General features: G+C 43.1%; 3 protein-coding genes across 4 annotated transcripts in view; all 3 read right to left on the minus strand.

Annotated features, from left to right (window-relative positions):
• LOC136161698 (zinc finger protein 665-like) overlaps positions 1 to 22,296 on the minus strand; it is a 77,559-nt gene that overhangs the window by 24,900 nt on the left and 30,363 nt on the right. The window lies entirely within an intron of this gene.
• The window catches only part of LOC136161699 (zinc finger protein 678-like), a 77,546-nt gene that overhangs the window by 24,900 nt on the left and 30,350 nt on the right, over positions 1 to 22,296 (minus strand). The gene's annotated exons all lie outside the window — the stretch shown is intronic.
• LOC136161704 (zinc finger protein 519-like) lies at positions 2,257 to 19,484 on the minus strand. The gene is given in 5 exon segments (XM_065926729.1): positions 2,257 to 4,683; positions 9,436 to 9,528; positions 10,021 to 10,147; positions 12,840 to 12,970; positions 19,398 to 19,484. Coding segments are annotated over 5 exon segments (1,935 nt in total). The 5' UTR covers positions 19,414 to 19,484; the 3' UTR covers positions 2,257 to 3,115.

A 22,296-nucleotide genomic window follows, 5' to 3' on the forward strand; every position in this document is an offset into this window, starting at 1 on the left:
GGACTGATGCTGAAGCTGAAGCGCCAACACTTTGACCATCTGATGTGAAGAACTGATGCACTGGCAAACATCTTGATGCTGGGTAAGACGGATAGCAGGAGGAAAAGGGGGAGAGAGGATGAGATGATTGGATGGCATCACTGACTCGGTGGACATGAGTTTGAGCACGCTCTGGGAGTTGGTGATGTACAGGGAAGCCTGGCGTGCTGTAGTCCATGGGGTCCCAAAGAGTTGGACACGACTGAGCGACTGAACTGAACTGGCTGATAGGTGTAATTGATTCTCTTTGCAGTACAGTAGTACAAAATTGTAAAACAGCTATATTCCAAATAGAACTTTTTAAACGGATATCTTTATGTAATCTAGAAATTGTTATAGCTTGAATCAATTATTAATAACACGGGGGGAAATGTGCTAAGCATTTAAGCCAGTTTATTTTAAAATTCTATGAGGTAACTGAATATATTAAATATTTTTTAGCATTTTAGAATTGGGGCAAATACACTTAAGATATTTAGTATAAGATCATATAAGGAAAAGAGAAACTGAGGTCAACCTGAGATGAGCATTCTTTCATTTTCGGGAGGTTTTGCTTTCTGCAATGACAAAAGTACTTGAGTTTGAAATTTATTTAGAAGGTCCTATCTCTAGTTCTCCGTGGATACGAAGTTAAAAATCAGAAAACAAAAACCTGTCCCCAGTATTCTTAAAAATTAAGCAGTTTGTCTACAACTTCACTCACATATTTTTATCTAGAGGTAGAAACTTTAAAAGGACTGTCATACCGTTACTCAAAATCAGCACAGTTTTTCTAGGACCCACAAGAAATGGAAGAGCAACCAATGAATGCAGTTTGTCACAAGCCAAGAGGAGACTTTTAGTTCACACTATGATGAAGAAAAGTAATCACTGGAGAAGAGGTTACCCTAGGTGAAGTGCTCTGTGCTCCCAAGGTGGAGTGTGGATTGCTAAATTCAAGCCAACACAAGGATTCTGGTGAGTACTGTGAGGGTGTTGAAAGGTTGCTGCTCAACCACAAGACACCTGGATTCTTAGTCTCTTGAGGAGAAGAATTCAATCTGGAGCCAGAGATGATGCTTGATCGCTCAGAGTTTCTGTGTAATAAAGTTTCATCAAACTATAAAAGAGATAGAGAAAGCTTCTGACATAGACATCAGAAGGGAGTAGAAAGAGTGCCCCCTCACTAGTGTTAGCAAAGGAGTTGTATACTTTTAATTAGTTATTACACTGAATCACAAGAATGTCTGGAGGTTGTAAAGACCTCACTGGACACACTCCCATAATTTATATTTTAAGACAACAGGATTAGCCAGAAAGTTTTTTTTTTTTTTTTTTTTTTTTCCAGAGACTGTCCTCAAGCAGTGTAATTTGTTTCATATTCCTAAGGAATGTGTGTGTGTGGGGGGGGGGGGCAGTGTGTCCTTTCTTCCTCCTTGAGAATTCCAGACCCCTCTCACCTTTGGGACTCCCGGACTTATCAACCTGCCTAGAAATTGACTCTCTCAGTGTGATTGAACAGGGGCCTGTGAATAGACTCTGGGGTTCAGCAACACTGCTGATCTCAAGGAATGCGGTCATCTAGTGCAGGTGCTCACAGGACTGATTTGTGTGAGTTCAAGGACCTGCAGGCTACTTGCTCCCCAGACAGATGCTGAGGCAGAAACAGCATGGAGCAGTTCACGGAAGCTCTCAACAGTACTCTGTATAATGTTTCTTATTAGAACCATCACAGGGATCGGGATGGGGAATACATGTAACTCTATGGCTGATTCATATCAATGTATGACAAAACCCACAGAAATGTTGTGAAGTGATTAGCCTCCAACTAATAAAAAAAAAAAAAGAACTAAGTGATTTTAAAATTAAAAAAAAAAAAAGAACCATCACAGTGTCCACATAGTTACAAAATGGGAAGGAGATACAACATAGAAATGATGGAATATATCTGAAGTTATGAGAAATTTAAAGCCAGTGAGTAAACTAAAATCCACATATGCCATCTCTCTGTGCTGCCAAATAGTTCACTGTCATCTCTTCACTACCACCTTAAATAAGGTGGGAGAGATTTCTGTTGGTGGTGGGTTAACAATTCATTCATCACAATCAACTGAAACACTAAAAGCCGTTCACTTTTATTAATAACCATGTATTAATTTCACACAGAGTGGAAATAAAACCTTTTACAATCCATGGTATGATCCACGATTAAGTACAGATCGACATAATGATGTGAAATTTGTGATTTTCACAGCTTAGCAAACAAAGCCTAGGAAGCACTTAACAAGCATGATATACACTAATTCCATGTCTTTTCCAAGAAGGGTTTCTAATACATTTCTAGGTTATCACAGAAGCTGTCTTTATTTCAACATTGTCAAGTAACAATCATGACTTGTGTTGATATTATAGAGATACATCAATATTGCAGTGAACTGTCATTGTGTTCTTACAAACCAAGGGTATTACTATTGAAACCCTACAACCAACTTCTGTTTTACTTCACAACGTGGAAATGTTAAATGATCAGTTACATCATGGCAACCTCCAGATATTTCACATCAATGACAAACACCTCCATTTAGACCGGCATTGTCCATTTAACGTCATGATATCCTTCATCTTCTAATGGAGAATAGATAGAAATGGTTGCAACACAGTATAAAAAGGCTAATATTTAATAAATCATCAAAAACCTATGTTTGAAAGAAGTCATAGTATGGATTATTTGAGTGCTGAATTACATTCATTTCAAATAATCTCAAATTATATTATTATTAACAAGCATACATACAGTGCTATGAATTGTAACTTTCTAACCATCAACCTTCATCTCACAGTTCATGCTAATATATTCATCTTCTATGTGTTTTAACTATGGAGTGCTCCCTACATTCATTCTCCTTCAGAGAAAATTCTGAAAACAAAATTGATGAAATGCCTTCTAGTATGCAATCTCTGATATTTATTTCAATTTAACTTTTGATTAAATACTTTTCTACATATTTGTTACATCACTTCCATAGGTTTCTTGTATAAATTCTTGTGTTTTCTAATGCATGTCTAAGGCAAACCTCTTCCATCACTTGTTCCATTACTAAGGTTTCCCTCCAATGTGTGTTTTCAGATGTTTAGTGAGATGACCACTCTGACTAAAGGCTTTGCCACATTCTGTACATTTATAAGGTCTCTATCCAGTATGAATTTGCCAATGTTGAGTAAGCGTTGAGTTGTAAGCAAAGTCTTTGCCACATGCAGTACATGAAAATGGTCTTTCCCCAGTATGGATTCGCTGATGTTTAGTAAGACCAGAACCCTTAATAAAGGCCTTGCCACATTCTGTACATTTATAACGTCTATCCCCAGTATGAATTCGGTGATGTTGAAAAAGGTTCCAACTTGTAGTAAAGGCTTTGCCACATTCTTTACATTCGCAAGGCCTTTCTCCAGTATGAGTTTGCCGATGATGCAAAAGACTTGAATTGTGAGTAAACACCTTGCCACATTCTATACACTTATAAGGTTTCTCTCCAGTGTGAATTCGCTGATGTTGAGTAAGATGTGAGCGACGTTTAAACGCTTTGCTACATTCTGTACATTGGAAAGGTTTCCTTCCTGTATGAATTTTCCCATGTTTATTTAGATTGGATGGCTTACTAAACACTTTCCCACATATCTTACACTTGTTTTCTTTCTGTGGATTCTGAACAGTGTGCTGTTGAAAAAGTTCTGAAGACTGATTAGAAATCTTACCATATTCAGTACAAGTCCTCTCTTCAGTACAAGCACTCTTAGGGAAAGAAAAACCTGACATTTGATAAAAGGTATTTCCATATTTATTACTTTTAGATTCCTTGTTTGAAGATTTGGGTCCCTGACATTTCTTAAGGTTTGAGTCTCCTTCAACCATATACCCAGTTTCATTGCCTGAATAGCTTCTCCGTCCACCATAAAAACTTTTGTAATTATTGGAGTTGGAGCTCTTACTTAGAGTCTCACTCATTTTATTACATATACATCGTTGTTGTGTATTAACCACATCACAATATGTATTGAACAATGATGGTTGCATTACGTCTCTTCCATTATCATCAACATTATACATCTTGGAATGCATAGAAAATATTTGTTGGGGGAAGAATAATGACGTCCTGGTCATGGATCCCTCAAATTGATTAGATTCTGAGTTCTCCCACTCACTGTTAAATTGTAGGTGTTCAGACATGCTTGAATGTATGTTTAATCGAAGCCTATGTTCAGAATTGTCTGAATGAGTATTTTCAGTAGAGACTAGATTACCTTCCAGATTTTCCACATTTCCTTTCAGAGAACATGTATGTTTCACAAATGGATGGAAATCTTTTCTTAAATACTTACACTTCTCTGCAGATGTTGAAGACTGAAGTTGGTGTTTTTCCCAATTTGACTCATGTTGCTGATTTCTTTTTGCAGTAATGTTAGCATTATGTATAACTGTCTGCATTTCTTTATGTCCACTTAAACACACTCTCCATCTTTCATATACTCTCAGACATTCCCAGTCTTTCATTAAATTTAAGTTTCTGAGCTGAGATGTTTGATATATTCCTAGGTTTGATTTTGGGAATACATCTTCTAACACTGGATTTTTTTGCATCAAATCCTGGGTGTCTTGTGGAGTCATAGCTGAAAGATTCCAAATAGCAAGTAATTTTACCTGCTATTCTCAGTGAATATCTTTAAAGACTTAGAGAAAATTGATGACCATTAGCTAGTTTAAAAATAAAATGGAAAAAGAAGATAAGATAAAATAAAATGGAGACAGAAGGATCAAGACACCAGTGGTTTAGGCAAATGTGGAGATGAACTCTGCCCAAATGAATAAGAAATGGAACAATTCTCAGAGCCCTGCTGAACACTACCAGAGGCCCCTCGAAATCTAAAAAAACAAGAAAGATTCCTGCTGAGCCAGGTAGGATAAAAGAAAGAAGAAGGAAAGGAAGGAAAAGAAAGAAGAAGGAAAAGAAAGCAGAGAGGAAGTGTGTTGGGGCCTGCAATCCTGGGGGGAGATGAAAGTCAGAAGAGATCTCCATATCTGGGGAAACCCCTCACTAGGGGAGCTCAGTTTGTACAGAAGGAGAGCCTCATTCTCTGTGGGAAGAGAACATGGCAACCAGCGTGTGGCAGCAGGACAGAGTGAGACCTTCACACGGCATACTAAACCCTGTCCTAACCAACCAGCCTTAGAGGCAGGTCCACCACTGCAGACAAGGGCGGGGTGCTGGAATGTGGGTTCTGGAGAGCAGACCCAGACAGAGGACTGCAGTTGGCTATGAGGAAACATCCTGAAGGGATGGGAGTGAGGGAGGAGCTCTACAAGTGGGATGCTTCAGTTGGAAGCCTGAACCACCATAGAGCAAGTGGCTTTGGTGAATGACGCCCAAAGATGATGCCCAATGCATCCCTGGTCTTTTGTGCCAGCTCGTCCTCACCAGGGACTATGAAGAATTCCACCCATGTAGCTCTTTTGCGCTCCCAGCCACGGCCTCCCCCATCGACCTCCTCCACAATCAGCAGACTCCTGTGCTCTGGGGCAGCTCAGGAGAAGACACCTGTGAGTTGTCCACACGCTCAGATGGAGCTGAAAGCACAGCTGAGGCCCAGGGATGAAGAGGAAAAGCTGACACCTCTCCCTGCAGCAACAGAAGCCACGGTCTTACACCCACGACCGGCTGTGTAACCTCAGCCCCTACAGAGCATCTGAATCACCTACCAGCGCTCTCTCAGTCAAGGCAGGGGTAGCTCTAGCTGCTGTAGACTCTGTGGGCTCCTACACAAGGGTGCTGGGCCAGGACAGAGCCTGAGCTGCCCCCGAGCACCACAGCAGGCCCAGCTCCACGTTGAATGCAATCCCAGGACCTGACTTCATTGAATCTATGCTGGTGACCTTATGAAAACAACATCTGCGAACATCCAGGGCCATGTGCCATCATGCCCGTGGTTTAGGTGGGGCCAAGAGCATTGCCAACACTACATCACATGAGAGCCTGCAGAACGCATGAGAGGGGGAACCAGAGCACACCATGAGTGAACATCCCCAGAGGAGTAATACTCAGTGACTTTTCTCCATGTGCGGTGCTCCTGTCCCACCTGCCTCGCACCACAAATCAGAATCACAGCTAAGATTCAGGTCTGGGGGCTCTATTCCACCACACAGGGAGGAGGCACCACCAGAGAGAGGGCAGTAACAACCACAGAACAATGGGGAAACAGCCCTGAATATCCACAGCAGGCTCTGATCACGGTTAACAGCAATCAAAGCCCAGATCAAGAGGATAAGGGCACAAACCTTGGGACCAACCTCACCCACCAAGGTGCAGACACCAGAAGGAAGACTAACTAGGTTCCTGTAGTCTTCAAAAGAGAGACCACAAACTGAAGCTGGACAAAATGTTATGGCAAAGACATAGGTTATAGGGGAAGAAACAAGATAAAAACCTCCAATCGCCACTGAATTCGCAGGTGATAGGCAATCTAATGATTACTTCCTGCTTTTAGTCATCTTAAATTGAGACACCACTTTCATAAATGCTATGTACCTAATAATTCTTAAATCCACTTCTTGCCACACAAGTTTCTGAGAATGGCCTATTAGATGTTTCAATCTAAAAATCATAAGTGATAGTGACACAGCTAATCAGAAACTGAGGACACATAAGACAGTGTCCAAGGAAACTGAACACAAATAAGATAAACTTAATAAAGTACTAGTTTTAAGAAATTAAAAAAAAAAAAATTAAATAAGAAGAGAGACCTTAAAACTATGACTGAAAGAGGAAACTCTACTCATTGCTCTGTGGAGACCTAAATGGGAAGGAAATAAATAGAACGGTAAAGACTATAGATCTCTTTAAGAAAATTAGAGGTACCAAGAATATTTCAAGCAAAGATGGGAACAATAAAGGACAGAAACAGGATGAACCTAAAAGAAGCAGAAGATAGTAAGAGAAGTTGGCAAGAATACATAGAAGAACTATACAAAAAAGATCTTAATGACTGAGATAACCACGATGGTGTGATCACTCACCTAGTAACAGACATCCTGGCATCCAAAGTCAAGTAGGACTTAGAAGGCATGATGACCAACAAAGCTAGTGCAGGTGATGAAACTCCAGTTGACCTATTTCAAGTCCTAAAAGATGATAATGCTAAAATTGTGCACTAGATAAGTCAGCATTTTGAAAATTCAACACGGGACACAGAACTGGGAAAGGTCAGTTTTCATTCCAATCACGAAGAAAGACAATGCCAAGGAATGCTCAAAATACTACACAATTTCCCTCATTTCAAACAATAGTAAAGGCTCAAACATTTTCCTAACAAGGCTTTCACAGTATGCGAACCGAGAGCTTCCAGATGTTCAAACTAGATTTAGAAATGGCAGAGGAACCAGAGATCAAATTGCCAACATCCCTTGGATCATATAAAAAGTAAGAGAGTTCTTAAAAAATAAGTACATCTGCTTTATTGGCTACAACACAGCCTTTGATTGTGAGGATCACAAGAAACTGTGGAAAATTCTTCAAGAGATGGGAACACCAGACTACCATACCTGCCTCCTGAGACATCTGTATGCATGTCAAGAAGCAACAGTGAGAACTGGACATGTGACAATGGACTGATTCCAAATTGGGAAAGGAGTTTGTCAAGGCTGTACATTGTCACCTTGCTTATTCAACTTATATGCACAGTACGTCATGCAACATATCAGGTTGGATGAAGCACTAATGGGAATCAAGATTTCAGGGAGAAATATTCATAATCTCAGATGTACTGATGATACCACCCTTATAGCAGAAAGTGAAGAGGAACTGAGGAGACTCTTGATGAAACTAAAAGAAGAGGGTGATAAAGCTGAAAAACTCAAGCTTCACAAAACAAAGATCATGGCACCAGTCAAATCATTTCATGGCAATCGGCAGGAGAAACAGTGAAAGCACTGATAGACTTTATTTTTTGGGCTCCAAAATCACTGCAGATGGTGACTACAGCCATGAAAGTAAAAGACACTTTCTCCTTGGAAGAAAAGCTATGACCAAAGCAGGTAGCATATTAAAAAGCAGAAACATTACTTTGCTGACAGAGGTTCGTCTAGTCAAAGCTATGGTTTCTCCAGTAGTCATGTACGGATGTGAGAGTTGGACCATGAAGAAAGCTGAGTGCCGAAGAATTAATGCTTTTGAACTGTGGTGTTGAAGAAGACTCTTGAGAGTCTCTTGGACTGCAAGAAGATCACACCACTTCATCCTAAAGGAAATAGGTTATGAATATTCATTGGAAGGACTGATGCTGACGCTCCTATGCTCTGGCCACCTGATGTGAAGAACTGACTCACTGGAAAAAACCCTGATGCTGGGAAAGACTGAAGATGAGAGAAGGGAACGACAGAGGATAAGATGGTTGGATGGCACCACTGACTCGATGGCCAAGAGATTGAGCAGGCTCTGGGAGTGGGTGATGGACAGGGAAGCCTGGCTTGCTGCAGACCATGGACTGCAGAGTCAGAGTCAACTAAGCAACTGAACTGAACTTACTGATATGTATCATTGATTCTCTTTGCTGTTTAGGAGTACAAAATTGGAAAACAGCTATATTCTAATTTGAACTTTTAAAAAAGATTTCTTTATATAACCTAAAAATTGTCATAGTTTGAATCAACTATTAATAATACAGTGGAAAATGTGCTATGAGTTTATGGCAATTTATTTTAAAATTCTATGAGGTAATAGAGTATAATAAAGTATTTTAGCAGTTAGAATGAGGGCAAATACACTTAAGATATTAAATATGAGATCATATAAGTGAAAGAGAAACTTAAGTCAACCTGAGATGTGCATTCTTTCATTTTCACGAGGCTTTGCTTTCTGCAGTGACAAATTACTTGAATTTGAAATTTACTTAGAAGGTCCTATGTGTCGCACCCAGTGGATAGGAAATTATAAATCAGAGGACAAAAACCCATGCCCAGTATTCCTAGATGTTTGGCAGTTTGTCTACCACTCCACTCACACATTTCTGTCTAGAGGTTGAAGGAAACTTGAAAAGGACTGTCACATAGATACTCAGAAATTGGCAGAGTTTTCCTAGGTCCCCCAAGCAGTGGAAGAGCAACGAATGAATGCAGTTTGTCACAAGCCAAGAGGAGAATTTTAGTTCACACTGTGATGGAGAAAAGTAATCACTGGAGATAAATTCATGAATGATTTAAGAGAAAGAATGGGGCAGGTGATGCATTTCTACGACAGTAGCAGGCACAAACCCAGGTCTTCAAAAACCACTTCCATTGAAGCAAATCTTTCAAAGCCATGTGACAAAGGATGAGTTCCTCGCTGCTCCTTGGACCACTCACCTGAGTCATCTCCATCCATTCATACCTACCTGGGTAAATGGCTGTTGTCTCCATTCTCCTTATACTCCTGGGATCCTTCAATTGCTCCAGCAAGGAGACCAGGTCCAGCTTAGAGACAAGCCCTGTTGATCAGAGAAAGGAAAATTTGTGCTGTTAGAGATTCATCAGTATTGAATTCAATATGTATTCAGGTGAGACGAGAACGCATTTTGTTCTAGAAAACAATATCCGGCATATTTTATTCAAAGCCGCTATACAATAGTAACAAACACCTAAAAATCAGATCCTGAGATTCTGGTCAAGTAGTACTAAGGCAAAAGTACGTACTGTCAATGTGAAATTAAGGGAGTGTGCAACTATTTAATACCACAGAACTTACACTATTACCCTAACCTAGAATGAAGGAGGCAGAGTACATCAAGGAAGAAAAACGTCACCAGCATAACGAGTCATCATGAAGCCTTTCTTTCTAAACTCATAGATACTCATTTTCCGCTAGAAAGCAGAGATCTGGGACTACTGTGGGAAGCAGAAAATTTCAGAAGACAATCTAGAAATGAACGGAAAAAAACCTAGTGGGTAGGTGAGTGATTCTGGAAGGCAGTTATCCTTACCCAAGGAGGCCACGTTCGCGTAGTTCTCTAACATCACATCCGTGTACAATTCCCGCTGACCGAGGTCCAGGCATTCCCACTCCTCTTGAGTGAAGTCTATGGCCACATCCCGGAATGTCAGCCGTCCCTGAAATACAAAGCACAGAGGGCATGTGGCCGTGGGAAGACTTCCTTATGTGACCCAAGGTGAAAACAGCAAGTTCAGAGACCTGGTCGTGATTTAGTGACTTGGCTGGTATTACAAAATATATTTTTACACAGTAATCTTTCTACCCAATTTCTAATGTGAAGAAAAGAGGATGAGTTATGATCAACAAGTCATTAGAGAAACTATTCTCATCTGAAAGAGAAATTATAAAATCATCAGGGCAACATTAGCAGATTTACTTTTCAGTGTTCTACTCGTGTGACATAGGATACATTGTTTATCAAAGAAACAGGATTTTTTTTTAAGTGTATTCTGAGCCAAGAGTTCTGAAGTGGGGCCAAAGTGCCACATTTTTAGCAAGGTTATTTGAGTTAGTAATGTTGAAAATTCTGCTCAATGAATGACGATTTTGAAGCTCAATGAAATAGAATAGTAAGGTAAGAATTCATACTTAAGTTGGAACTGTAACTGTTTTACAGATTTTAATGGGTCTAATAGGATAGTCTGGAAGCCTTCCCAAGTGGCAGTCATCCATTGAATTTGCAGGAGTAAGGGAAGCTTGGTCCTTTCCACCCGTGAGAAACAGGAGTAGTCAGAACGGAATACTTTAGGATATTCAGGAGTGGGAGAAGCTTGATTCCCTCCCCACCTCAGAGATAAGGTTAGTTAGAAATAATGAATATCAGTAATGTTGCTCTTATACCTTTTGGCAAATATTAACAAACAGCCATTAAATGGCAGAGCTTAAACTTTACTTCAGCTTATGTACTTCAGATTTTAACTAATAAAACACAGACAGATTCACAGAGACAACGCTAAGAAAAGGTGATAGAAGTCTGTAACTGTAAAGAACACTAAAGCCAGGAAAAGTTTTAGTCACTCAGGCATGTCCAATTTTTTGTGACCCCATGGACTCTTAACTTGTCAGGTTCCTCTGTCAAACAAACTCCCAAGCAGGAATGCTGGGGTGGGTAGTCATTCCCGTCCACAGAAGTTCTACAAAAAAAAAACTAACCAGAAGAAGAAAAAGAAGAAATAATTGTTCAAGTCATGTTAATATTTTCATACATACATTCCAGCTCAGTTCAGTCGCTCAGTCAGGTCTGACTCTTCACTACACCATGGACCACAGCACGCCAGACCTCCCTGTCCAACAACAACCCCCAGAGCCTACTCAAATTCATCTCCCTGAGTGTTGACCTACACCCTAATGGGGCTGTATGCTCAATAAGGGTAAGAGAGAAAAAGTTTCATGTCACTAAACTCAGGTAATTTTGAATGGATTAAAAATGTACATAAAAAATAAAAAAATAATATACATAATGTTTGAGGATAATATTCTTTATTTACACTGAGCTGTATTTTTCTTTTTTTTTACATTGAGCTATATTTAGAATTTTAGTACAGTTGAGCATAGATTAGCACTAATAAGATTCTTGTAAACATTATGGAAAATACAGAACTGTGATGACACTCTGTGATGTGAGCATGGAGTGTACTGGAAAAGATCAGACCTGGGCTTGAGATGAAAACCCCCACTCCCAAAACCCAGCATCTCTGCTGAACACACCTGAGTGTTCATTTTCCAAAGCAGAAAGAAAGAAGACAAGAAATTACCCCATTAATTGTGACAGTTTAGGTATATCCCTCACTTTTCTTTCCAAGAAACTTGTTCAAGTCAAATGGGAAAAAAAACAAATTCATAGCATGGGAATCTCACAGAAACACCTAAACCAGTGAACATGAGTCATGGAGCAAGAAGTACATGGAAGAATGCATTATCACTGAATGGGTATTTGGGCATTATTATGGAAACTATGATCTGAATCTATCATTAAAACTTGTTAGTTGGGGAACTTCGTGATGATCCCGTGACTAAGACCCTGAGCTCCCAATGCACGGAGCTCTGGTTCTTTCTGTCATCAGGAAACCAGATCCCACATGCTTTAGCTAAGAGTTTACTTGTCACAACGAAAGAACTGAAAACTACAAGGATGACTGAAGATCCTACCTGCCACAACAAAGACCAGGTACAGCCAAATAAATAAATATTTTTAAAAAGTGTTTTATGCAATATTTCACTTCATAAATGCCATCCCTGATCTGTAGCCTAATACTATATTTAAGTATTTAGCCTCACTTATTGATATATAGCAGTCTCTGCAACGTTTTTATTTCTGAAACTTTTCTGAAGAACTCTGGACCACTGAGTTCATTCTATTTATAAGGACAATGTGCAATTCCTGCTCTAATGAACTGAAGCTGAATCCACATGTAAACTCATCACGCTATTTCCCCTACTTCACTATGATCCTAACACCAGACCACATCCCAATGGGAGTCTCTGGTAGCAGTGCCTCCTCGTGCTGATCTCGCCCAAAGGGCATATAGTGAACAACTGAAAGTCACTAATTCATGTTGAGAATTCATTAGGCTCTAGAGAAAGCCGGGATATAGACAATGGATAACAGGATCTGGGATTTAATGGAGAAGTTAGTCCAAAGATCTGCTCTTCACTATACTAAGAAAAAAATGAAAAACTAAGAAGTAGGTAACAACAAACCACCCAGGGAGAAAACGTAGAATCAGAGAACGAAAGGTTTGTAGGTTCTCAGTCCAGGCATTTCAGGAGGAAAAGCAGCAGAGCCCCAGACCCGGACAGGACATTTACCTGAGAAGCTGCCATTTCCTCCTCTTCTTCCTGCTGCTCTGAGTCTTCTCTGGGGATGTTATGTCGCAAACTCACATCCACAGGTTGAGAAAATACCTTCAACGGCATCCACACAGCTCTTTCACCTGGAACTGTTGCAGTGAAAATGAACAAAAAAGGTTCTGGTCTCTCCTGCCCTTTTCTGAGACTTTTATGGGCTTCCTCTGTTCCTAATCGGTAGGCGGCAATCAAGACTAATCTGACATGTTAAGCACATTCTGTGTTGGGTGCTTACCTTTGGTGCATTCTCTTTGCAGACCACCCCTGAGAGTTCTTTCTTTTTGCATTCCAGAGAGCAGGTCGCAGCACAATTCATGGGAGACAATGGACCTGACTACTGGGCTAGCTGACATACATCTGAGGGTGTTTGAAACATGGCTGGTGAAGACCTGCATTTAGGAGCTCTGAGCTGCAGCCTCACACTCCGCACTCCTGAGACCTCTCCGGAGCTGAGGATTAGGGCGGGAACTTCTAGAAACAAAGGAAGTTGGGCAGATTACCTGGGGAGGGTCTCTTTCTAGGATGGGTGTGGCCCTCCACTGCCTCTACCTGTGCCCTTGAGGGAGGGGTGGTGGGAATGCCTGCTTGGTGGGAATCACCTAGGGGCCTTGGGTTCCTGCAAAGCTTTGCTCTCAGAATTCATCCCAAAGATGCCTTGCCTTTAGCGTGCTAAGTCCGACTCTTTGCCTCCCCATGGACTGTAGCGCGCCTGGCTCCTCTGCCAGTGGGGACTCTCCAGGGAAGAATACTGGAATGGGTTGCCATGCCCTCCTCCAGGGGATCTTCCTGACCCAGGAATTGAACTCACATCTCTTGGCTTCTCCTGCATTGACAAGTGGTTCTTTACCACTAGTGCCACTTGGGAAGCCACAGGATACCCTGAGAACTTAGGTTTTTCTACTACCCTCTGCAGCCTAGGGACACAGGTTTTCACAAAATGATTTGAACTGTGACCACCTGTCTGCAAGCGAGGGACCTCCAACTTCAGAGACCAGGAGGCTGGAGGTGTTTCGGTCATTGCAGAAACCAAGCACTGACTCTTGGAGAGTTGGAGAACTCAGGTTTACCATGCCGGGGGCCAGAGGAGTTAACACTCCAAGTTCTGAGCCCCAAAGGGGTTACAGAGTTTTTATACGTGGACAGGCATGATTAAGAGTTTGCAGGTTTGCAGGAGCTAGGGCAATTGCAAAGAGGAGGACAAGGATGAGTTAGATTAATTCCAGTTCCTAGTAATGTGAGTCCTCACAATATGAGACCTTCGTGATCATAACTTTGCAAAGAGCAAGTTGAGTTACAGAGGCAGAAGGAGAAGGAGGCTATGTAAAAATCTATAGTTTTTCCTCTTCATTGCCCCCGCTTGATGTTTCTATCACTCATTATAGAAAGCATCATCTCATGTTTGATAGGACATTCAGAGCTCCCCGTCGTTTGGGGGACTATATTGAGCTATTACTATTTGTAACTTTATGGATTCCATTTGAGAGGTGACAAACTGGGTACTATCTTTGAGAATAAAAGGGCCAAAGAAAAGGGCCTGAAAGGAAATGAAGAGAGTACCGGCAGATAGTGGAGTGCAATTTATTACACCGGCGGGGCCAAGGCAGAGTTTCCTCTTAGCCAAGGACCCCAACCAGTTTTTGTGAAAACCTTATATACCCTAAGTGGATAAGGTTCCCTGAAACTAGTCTGAACAATGGAAAAAGAATGATACAATCAAAGTTAACCGGCAATCATTTGCCTGAAGCCTAGTTAGTTAAGCCTAGGTAGTTAAGACCAATAGGCCTGTGGTCATACCCCAAAAAGCATAATAGAATGTACGATTCTATTCAATTACACAGATAATTAGGGTATTCTTTTAGGCAAAGGAGAGCCCTGGGGCTCTTCCGGGGGCCTAGTTTTCCAGTTGATATGTCGTTTCCATAGATACTAGGCATATCGCTTAAAGTCCACAGTCCAGCCCAAGATGGAGTCCTGCTTTCAAGACAGAGCCTGTTTTGTTTCCTCGTTCGTGTGAAGTCATTGGGTAGTGTATGATAGAAGGTGATTGATGAAGCAATTCCTCCTATTCCAATACTTACCCTAGCCAAAACTTACAAACCAGCTAGTAGGGGATAAACTGGATGACTCTTTTTGACCAGGTCTGTGCTGTCAGAGGTACAGTGAGAGTCTGGTTGTTAGGGCCAATATTCATCTGGGGGTCGAGGAAAGCTAAGGTGCAGATACCCATCCATTGACTGGTAGACATAAGTAAACATCTGTCCCACAAACAAAGAAAAGGCCTTGATGGGGCGGTGCCATATTGTGTCTGTGGCAAGATGAGTGGGCCACTCACCTTTTACAGTTGGATTACATTCGTCCCTGGCTAATTTACCTACAGCTTCAGTTCCTCCCTCATTTGTAAAGCATTCTGGAGCCTTTCGAATTTACTCAATTACCCTTAAGACTGGCCCTTGTAATTGCAATATTTAATGGTACTGGTGTAACTAAATACTGTGGAACTCCTAAGGATGGGCAAAGCCAACAATCCCTGGCCAGCTGGGGTTCATGTCATATAGGTGATGAGTTGCATTGAGAATATGGTAGAGATGAAGGTCTAAGGGGGTGTTAACTCTGTAACGTGGGTCATACTGCCAACAGGCAGAGCCTGATTTTTAAGGGCAAAGTTGGTCCGTGATTTCATTTGTCTGCATTATTGTCCCTGTCCAGTAGGTTTTTCCATTTATTTGGCAGACAGACAGCTGTTCTGGGTTGTAACATCTACATGGGATTTGGGCATAGACGGAGGTGCAGGGGCGTGATGGCAAGGACATGGTGTCAGGGTGTTGCCCGGGGTTTGGATCCTCTGGTGGGGGAAAGGTAGTGGCAGTGGAGGACACAGTTGGGAAACATTTTTGGCACCCAGGACCTTGGATATACATCACATGTTTATGAAGGCAGAAGATGATCGGCCTATAGGATAGGCTATCTGCACATTGCTCTAGCTGACTGTTGAGTAAGGGATTTTTCCAAGGGTTGACTGTAATGTTGACAGGTGCATGATGGATAAGGAACGGCTCCATCCATTACAGCAAGGGACACCAAAAGGCTCCAAAGCAGCTGCACAAAACAGGTAACTGAGCACTAGCAAAAGGTTTTCTCCGCATCTCTGAGTTGTCACGGCTATAGCAACTGAGCCTATCGTGAAGTGGGGTGAGCTATCCTGTGAGCGACTTAGATAGGAGGGAGAATCGATCATAGAAACATCTAATTAGAATGAAACTACCCATTGCGGTGAGTTAACAGACAGCTAACCGCAACTTCTGATCCACTCAGAAATCCCAATCCTGGGGCGCGACTGAAGCTAGTCCGATAGCAAAGAGTACAACAATAATACCAATGAGGAATAGAGGCCAAAGTTGACAATAAAAATCCAGTGATATCTTGAGAGCCAGATTCTCAAGCTTCCGTGAGTTGACCAGCCAGCTGCCGGAGTGTGGCTCGAACAAGGCTGAAGAATCCTCAAGCTTCTGCCGGGCGTGAATGGCACGTGACTAGTCAGCTTCTGGAGCGGCTAGAGCAGGCGCAGCATCTTTGGGGGGTGAGTTCCATTGTTTTTGGAACCAGACCTTGAGGGGATTTCTGGGATCCCAGATTGTTTTCCAGGTGTCCTCATCACAGGAAGCCGCTGCCTTCTTGACTCTGGTGTGGTGGATACAAGGGATGACGCCTTAAGTTTAAGAGCAGTAGGGGTTGAAGGAGAACTGTGAGGGCTTGTCTCCTGGCTGACATAGTTCTTTTTGCCAACCTTCAACCCATACCTCAACTCCTGGATGATTGGGATGAACCCAATTGCCCAAAGAAATGGGTGTCCTTTCGAAGGATTCTCGGGCGATATGGTGGAAGATTTTTCCCAGGAAATGCAGGTGTTGGGACATCTCCAGATCAGCTAGTTGTTAGGGGTTTCCCTTGAGTTTTCCTATCACTGGGGGTTATCTCCCATGTAAGATCTCAAAGGGAGAATAGCCTCAGGTCTCAGGGTGCATTGGGTTCAGAGTAAGGTTGGGGGGTAACATGTCGACCCAAGATAACTGGTCTCCTGTCAGAGTTTAGCTAATGTAGTCATGAGGTTACAATTCATGCGTTCAACTTTCCCTGAGCTCTGAGGCCTGTACGCGATGTGAAGCTTCCATTTGAGGCCCAGTGTTGAGGATGAAGTTTGGATTATCTGACACACAAATGCTGGCCTGTTGTCAGACCCTATGGAGAGAGGAAACTCATATCTCGGGATCATGTCTCTTCACAGGGCCTTGGCCACTTCTCGTGCCCATTCAGTGCATGTGGGGTAGGCTTCAGCCCATCCCGAAAAGGTGTTGAAATACTTATAGCCCCTATAGGGCTTGACTTCAGTAAAGTCCACTTCTAGATCTTCAAAGGGCAGTGTCCCAATGGTCAGCACCCCTGGGTTGGGTCTTGGTCCTTGGCTGACGTTGTTCTGACCACAAGTCACACAGGTAGCACTGATCTGCACACACAGGGCTGGGCGCTTAGGAACACACTAGAAGCGGCTCAGTAAGCTCTCCAGTGCAGGTTTACCTAAACGAGTTTTCTCATGATGTTGTTTTACCAGCTGGATTTCTGTGTTGCTGGAGACAAAGAGTCTTTGATCTGGCAGCTCCAGCAGCCCTCCTTTTATTCTCCCGTCATTTAGCGTCCATTGATCTTCTATCTTGGTATACCTTGGGGATGGAGGGAGTTCTTGTGACAGTTCAGTTCAGTTGCTCAGTCATGTCTGACTCTCTGTGACCCCATGAGTCACAACACAACAGGCCTCCCTGTCCTTCACAACTCCCAGAGTCTACTCAAGCCCATGTCCATCGAGGTGGTGATGCCATCCAACCATCTTATTCTCTGTCGTCCGCTGTTCCTCCTGCCCCCAATCCCTCCCAGTATCAGGCACTTTTCCAACGAGTCAACTCTTCGCATGAAGTGGCCAAAGTATTGGAGTTTCAGCTTCAGCATCAGTGCTTCCAATGAACACCCAGGACTGATCTCCTTTAGGATGGACTGGTTGGATCTCCTTGCAGTCCAAGGGACTTTCAAGAGTCTTCACCAACACCATACCTTGGGGATGGAGGCAATTCTGGTGCCAAGAGGACCTTAAAGATTGACTCTGGGTTCACTGTGGGGCTGAGTTGGGTCACCACCTCCTTGGCTGCCTGGTCTCCAACCGATTCCCATTGCTGACTGGATCAGCTCCTCGCTGATGGCCTTTACAATGGATGACTGCCACTTGGGAGGGCTTCCAGACTGCTTCTAACAGCAGAAGATTTCTTTTATGTTTTGAATCTCCTTCCCCCCTCCCCCAACACCCCGTCACTGTCAATAGTCCCCATTCTTTATAAGTGGCTCCATGTACATGTAAAGTAGCAAAGGCATACCTTGCCTCGGTATAGATGTTGACTCCTTTCTCTTTGGCGTGCCTTAGTGCCTGAGCGAGTGCCCATAGCTCAGCCCTCAGTGCTGACCACCCTTGTGGCAAGGCCTCGCCTTCACTATCTCGTCAGTTGTTGTTATGCAGAGCCCCTTTGCGCTGCCCGTCTGAGATAAAAGTGCTTCCGTCGGTGAACAGTTCCAGTTCTGGGTTCTAGAAGGTAATGTCCATCAAGTGTAGCCTGCTCGAGTAAATCTCATCTATGAGCTCCTCACAGTTATGTCACGGTTCCTGCTTCTGTAGGTAAAACTAGTGGGGTTCAGTTTCAGCAGTCTCGAGTTGGACCCGTGAGATTTTGCAAAGCAGTTGTTGATAGTGAACCGTCCTGGAGTTGGTCAGCCACTTGTGTTCCTTGTTCATCAGGGCAGGAACAGCATGGGGAACCTTTACATTTTGTCCTAGTGTAAGCTTATCTGCTTCTCTGGCCAGAATCACAGTGGCAGCTAATGCCCGAAGGCATGCTGGACGTCCTGTGACCACTGGATCCAGCGGTTTCGATTGGTATGTGACTGGGCACTCCCATGGCGCAGCTGTCTGTGTGAGATCCCCAGGGCAGTGTGATTCTTCATGTACATAGAGGGTAAAGTCCTGTGTCTCATCTGGCAGCCCTAATACTGGAGCGCTGGTCAAGAGTCTCGTTCACATTCATTTTCCTCCACCTGGCCGCTCTCCTGAGGGAGATTTAAGATTCCTCTTACTATTGGCAGGTCGGTACAAACTCCCTAACTGGACCAGCCTCACAGGGAGGGATCGAATCCCCAAGAGGCTTGCGCTGCCTTCCAGCCTTATGAGGTCATCACGGAACCCCAGGGTTTGGACGCTTTCAGTCTCTGAAGGCTGTGGGCTGTGAAGCTCACTTTCACTGACTTCAATCAGCAATCATGCATACACAGTCACTCAGAGGTTATGACAATACCTCCTTTTTCTGAGTTCCCAGGTCTCCCTATCTGATGCTCCCTTCCTGGGAGCTCCAAGAAGTTGATCAGTCTCCTCTTCTACACACTGTTAGAGTAAGACCTCCTGACTAGGGACTGGCCCTTGGGCTTTACCTGATCCTGTGGCCATTCCTGGTGAATTGGCCTGTCCCTTCAATGAATCCGGTCAGGGCTCGGTCATCCAGAGTTGGAACACCGGTCTGAAAGAATACACGGAATACCATCAGGTGTCATGCCTTCCTGTTCATCTCGGGGTCCTCTGCTCTGACCTGGCTGAGCCACCAGTCCAGCGGTTCAAGGGGCCAGTGTGGCTGGAAATCTCGCTGGGGCCTCCAGAAATGTTGCAGAAACCAGTACTTGAGAAACCAAACACCACACTCAGAGAGTTGGAGAACTCAGGTTCATTGCACCGGTGGGCCCAGAGGAGTTAACACTCCAAGCTCTGAGCCTTGAACAAAGGGGTTACAGAGTTTTCGTACATGGACAGGCATGATTAAGCGGATTTGCAGGTTTCCAGGGGCTAGGGCGATTCCAAAGAACATCCTGACGAGGGTGAGTGAGATAAGCTCCAGTTCCTAGCACTGTGAGTCCTCACTATTTGAGACCTATGTGACATAGACTTTGCAAGGAGCAAGCTGAGTTACAGGGGCAGAAAGAGCAGGAGATCATGTAAAATTTTTATCTTTTCCTCTTGACCATTACAGCTTTCTCTGGAAATAAAGCAGGCACAGCAGTGAACATTGGGTTAAAAATGTGTGTGCCTAGACGCTCACTCATGTCTGAGTCTTTGCGACCCTTTGGACTCTAGCCCACCAGCTCCTCTGTCCATGTGATTTTGCAGGCAAGAATACTGGAGTGAAATGCCATTTCCTCGTCCAGGGATCCTCCTGAACCAGGGATCAAGCCCAGGTATCTTAGGCCTCCTGCAATGGCACTTAGACTCTTTAGTCCTACTGCCACCTTGGACGTCCAAATGTGTGCATGGGAATGGAGAAATATCTGTGAAAATGATGCCTTAAATGCATATTTGATGAACAACAAAGGAAATAATGATCTGTGTTAAGTAATAAGTGACATAACTATAGGCTGAAAATTCAAAAAAATACACGTGGCCTGAACAATGAGTTAGGTTTTATTTTGTGGGAATGTTAGGATTGAGCTCAGGAGACAGTGTGTCAGGTGACCCCAGGCAGCTGAGGAATCAAGGCAGGAGCCACACTATACACAAGTTTGCAGCAAGGGGCAGGTAATCTGAATATTAAAAGTGACAATTAATGTAAGGGAAAAACACTTTCACATGAGCAGATTTAGTGTTCTTCTATGTATGGAAAGATGGAAGCATCTGGACTTATTGAAACCATTTCTTTCATATGCATCTAGCTATGTGGGACTGATCCTTCTTCCTTGATGTTCACATCCGAATTCCAAGGGGACGAGAGAGGACCAGAGGTTTAGATAGCATCACCATCTCAATGGACATGACTTTGAGCAAAATCCAGATGGTGAAGGAACGGGAAGCCTGTCATGTTGCAGTCCATGGGTCTCAAAAAGTTGGACAAGACTGAGTGACTGAACAAGAAACATAGAGACAGAAGCCCATCATACCCCGACTTCTGAGTGGATGAGGGAGGTCACTGATCACTAAGTCACACCCTCTATGAATCAGTCTTTTCAAGAACCAAAGTCTGAATAACAATGGCAGATGGCAGCGTCTCATACCACCCCCCAGCCCCCCCCCCCCACCCGCCCCAGCTCCTCAGCACTTATCAGGAGGGAAACAGCTGGTGGCTTCTGAATCGCTTTTGTTCCACCTAGGCTCAGAGATCTGCTTTTAGAAAAGGCTTCTTAAGTGTTAAGAGTCAAGATGGCCTGGATGAAGAGCAACAACCTCAGATATCCAGATGATTCCACACTACTGGCAGAAAGCGAAGAGAAACTAAAGATCCTCTTGAGAGGGTGAATGAGGTGAGTGAAAAAGCTGGCTTAAAACTCATCATTAAAAAAACTATGATGATGACATCTGGTCTTATCACTCGATAGCTAGTAGAGGGAAAAAGTGGAAAGAGTGACAGATTTTCTCTTCCTGGGCTTTAAAATCACTGTGAACAGTGACTGCCACCATGAAATGAAAAGATGCTTGCCTCTTGAAAGGAAAGCTTATGAAAAACTTAAGTGTATTAAAAAGCAAAGACACCAATTGCTACTAAAAGTCCATCTAGTCTAACCTATGGTCTTTCCAATAGTCATTTGAGATTTGGACCACAGACAAGGCAGGGCACTGAAGAACTGATGCTTTCAAATTGTGGTGCTGAAGAAGACTCTTGAGAGTAATTTATCATTGAGGAACTAGGGTAAATACACTTAACATATTTAATGTTCAGCTCAGTTCAGTTAAGTTCAGTCGCTCAGTTGTGTCCGACTCTTTGCAACTCCATGAATCACAGCGCGCCAGGCCTCCCTGTCCATCATAAACTCCTGGAGTTTACTCAAACTCATGCCGATCGAATTGGTGATGCCATCCAGCCATCTCATCCTTGTCGTCCCCTTCTCCTCCTGCCCCCAATCGCTCCAGCATCAGGGTCTTTTCCAATGAGTCAGTTTTTCACATCAGGTGGCCAAAGTATTGGAGTTTCAGCTTCAGCATCAGTTCTTCCAATGAACACCCAGGACTGATCTCCTTGCAGTCCAAGGGACTCTCAAGAGTCTTCTCCAACACCACAGTTCAAAAGCATCAATTTTTCGGCACTCAGCTTTCTTTCTTTCTTTTTTTTTTTTTATTTCCAAAGAATTTATTTATTTATTTATTTTTAATTTTTATTTTATTTATTTATTTATTTTTATTTTTCAGTGGGTTTTGTCATACATTGATATGAATCAGCCATAGAGTTACATGTATTCCCCATCCCGGTCCCCCATCCCACCTCCCTCTCCACCCAATTCCTCTGGGTCTTTCCAGCCCACCAGGCCCGAGCACTTGACTCATGCATCCCACCTGGGCTGGTGGTCTGTTTCA

The sequence above is a fragment of the Muntiacus reevesi genome, chromosome 2, assembly GCF_963930625.1.
Source record: "Muntiacus reevesi chromosome 2, mMunRee1.1, whole genome shotgun sequence".
Lineage (NCBI taxonomy): Eukaryota > Metazoa > Chordata > Mammalia > Artiodactyla > Cervidae > Muntiacus > Muntiacus reevesi.